The sequence below is a fragment of the Ictidomys tridecemlineatus genome, chromosome 4 (genome assembly GCF_052094955.1).
Source record: "Ictidomys tridecemlineatus isolate mIctTri1 chromosome 4, mIctTri1.hap1, whole genome shotgun sequence".
Taxonomy (NCBI): domain Eukaryota; kingdom Metazoa; phylum Chordata; class Mammalia; order Rodentia; family Sciuridae; genus Ictidomys; species Ictidomys tridecemlineatus.
Genome location: NC_135480.1, coordinates 16244672 through 16246790, shown reverse-complemented (window position 1 = coordinate 16246790; position 2119 = coordinate 16244672). Strand labels below are relative to the sequence as shown.

The following is a 2119-nucleotide window of genomic DNA, read 5'->3' as shown; positions in this document are numbered from 1 at the left end:
GATATTGAGGACAGCAAGTGATATTTTAAAACAGGGTTATATTATTGTTTATGACATAACCTTGCTCTGGTTTGTTCAAACTAATTACAACAGGGAATGTGGTATTATGAGCACACTTTCTAGAATTGCAGTGTTTTGGTAGAATCACAGAGTCAGCATTTAATTGCTTTGACTACAGGTGAATCATACATTTTCTGTGCCTTTTTCTCATCAATATGTAGATAATAGTAGTACATATGGTAACACATTTCAGAAGAACTAAACATATTAATAAAAAGGAGCATTCAGAAAAATAGTGGGGTGATTCTACAACAGTAGAATGCTACCTTTAATTATTATACCATATCCAAATGTGAATTGATGTCTCTATCTCTATTTGCCAATCAAAGTTTTTCTAGTCCTAAATTGTAAACTTTTATCAATTCCTAGAAACACAAAATTAATAATAAAATTATTGGGTCATTCCTATAGACAAAACCATTTTGAAACCTTTTCTGCTAAGTCTCGACTTTGGTTTTTCCACAGTGCAGAGGTAGACACTATGAGCAGATGGAATAACACAAATGTGCCTGACTTCATCCTCATGGGACTGACAGATTCTGGAGAGATCCGTGTAGTCCTCTTCATGCTATTTCTCTTGATATACCTGATTACTGTGCTGGGGAATGTAGGCATGATATTGCTCATTTGCCTGGATCACCAGCTTCACACTCCCATGTATTTTTTCCTCACTCAGTTGTCATTCCTTGACCTCAGTTACTCCACTGTCATCACCCCTAAAACCTTAGAGAATTTACTGACCTCCACCAGGAATATCTCATTCATGGGCTGCTTTGCTCAGATGTACTTCTTTATCGTCTTGGGTGCTACTGAATGTTTCCTTCTCTCCTCAATGGCCTATGATCGCTATGTAGCTATCTGCCGTCCTCTACACTACCCAGTCATTATGTCCACAAGGCTCTGCTGTGCCCTGCTTTTTGGGTCCTATTTGATTGGCTTTATGGATTCCTCTGTCACTTTGTTTTTCATGAGCAGATTGCATTTCTGTGACTCCAATGTAATCCATCACTTTTTCTGTGATACCCCTCCAGTTTTATCCCTGTCCTGCACGGATATATATGATACTCAAACCATAATATTTATTTTTGCCGGTTGCACACTAATGGTGTCCCTTATTACAATATCTGTGTCCTATGTATCCATTCTCTATACTATTCTGAAAATTAATTCCACTTCAGGAAAGCAGAAAGCCTTCTCTACCTGTGCCTCCCATCTCCTGGGAGTCACCATCTTTTATGGTACTTTGATTTTTACTTATTTAAAACCAAATAAGTCCTATTCCTTGGGAAAGGATCAAGTGGCTTCTGTTTTATATACTATTGTGATTCCCATGCTGAATCCACTAATCTATAGTCTTAGAAACAAAGAGGTGAAAAATGCTCTTATTAGAATCATTCAGAAGAGAGAGGGCTCCAGGCAATGAAAGTGATGCTAAGGATTTTAATTCATCTTTTTCTTTTGGGTATTTACTTGATCTTTCTCTAAAAACAATTTAATCTACTATTTATGATTTCTCAGGAACTGCTCTTTACTTAACCAAACAAGAATTTTGACATTCCTAGGAATATGTTTTGAGAAATCCATATCACAATTGGAAATCATTAAATATGTATTAAATCTATGATCTCAATATATGTATTTTTAAGGGCAATTAACATGCAAAATAAGAAAATATGGTTGTCATTCTAAAAATTATATCAGTAACTATTCCTTGAACACTCCCATTTCAGATAATTTTATTATGAAAAAGAGCAATAACTTTGGTTCAAAGATAATGCCTTTAGAAGTCAGTCCATTTATAACAATAATAAAGAAAATAGCATGTGGCTGATAGCATTTCTTTGAGAATCAATAATTTAAGGTTTTAGATTCTATGTCTGATAGCTTTCTCACTGTACAACCCTGAAGAAATCAGTGACAGTTAAAGGCTTAGTTCCCCCAAATTCACAAGTTAAATCATGATTCCATGTGCATCTCAGAAGAGGAATGATTTAAGTCATTTAAAGCAAAAATGATAAACATTGGCCATTAATTTTAGACTTACATTTACATAATATTT

General features: G+C 34.8%; 1 protein-coding gene across 1 annotated transcript; it reads left to right on the top strand.

Moving 5' to 3' along the window:
- The first annotated feature begins 541 nt into the window (after positions 1–541).
- Positions 542–1483, top strand: LOC144376742 (olfactory receptor 8H1-like). Its single transcript, XM_078045020.1, has one exon. It carries the CDS (start codon positions 542–544, stop codon positions 1481–1483), a length of 942 nt encoding a protein of 313 aa, XP_077901146.1.
- The last annotated feature ends 636 nt before the right edge of the window (positions 1484–2119 follow it).

Coding starts and splice junctions, on each gene's coding strand:
- LOC144376742 (XM_078045020.1), top strand. CDS start 542: ATGAGCAGATGGAATAACACAAATGTGCCTGACTTCATCCTCATGGGA.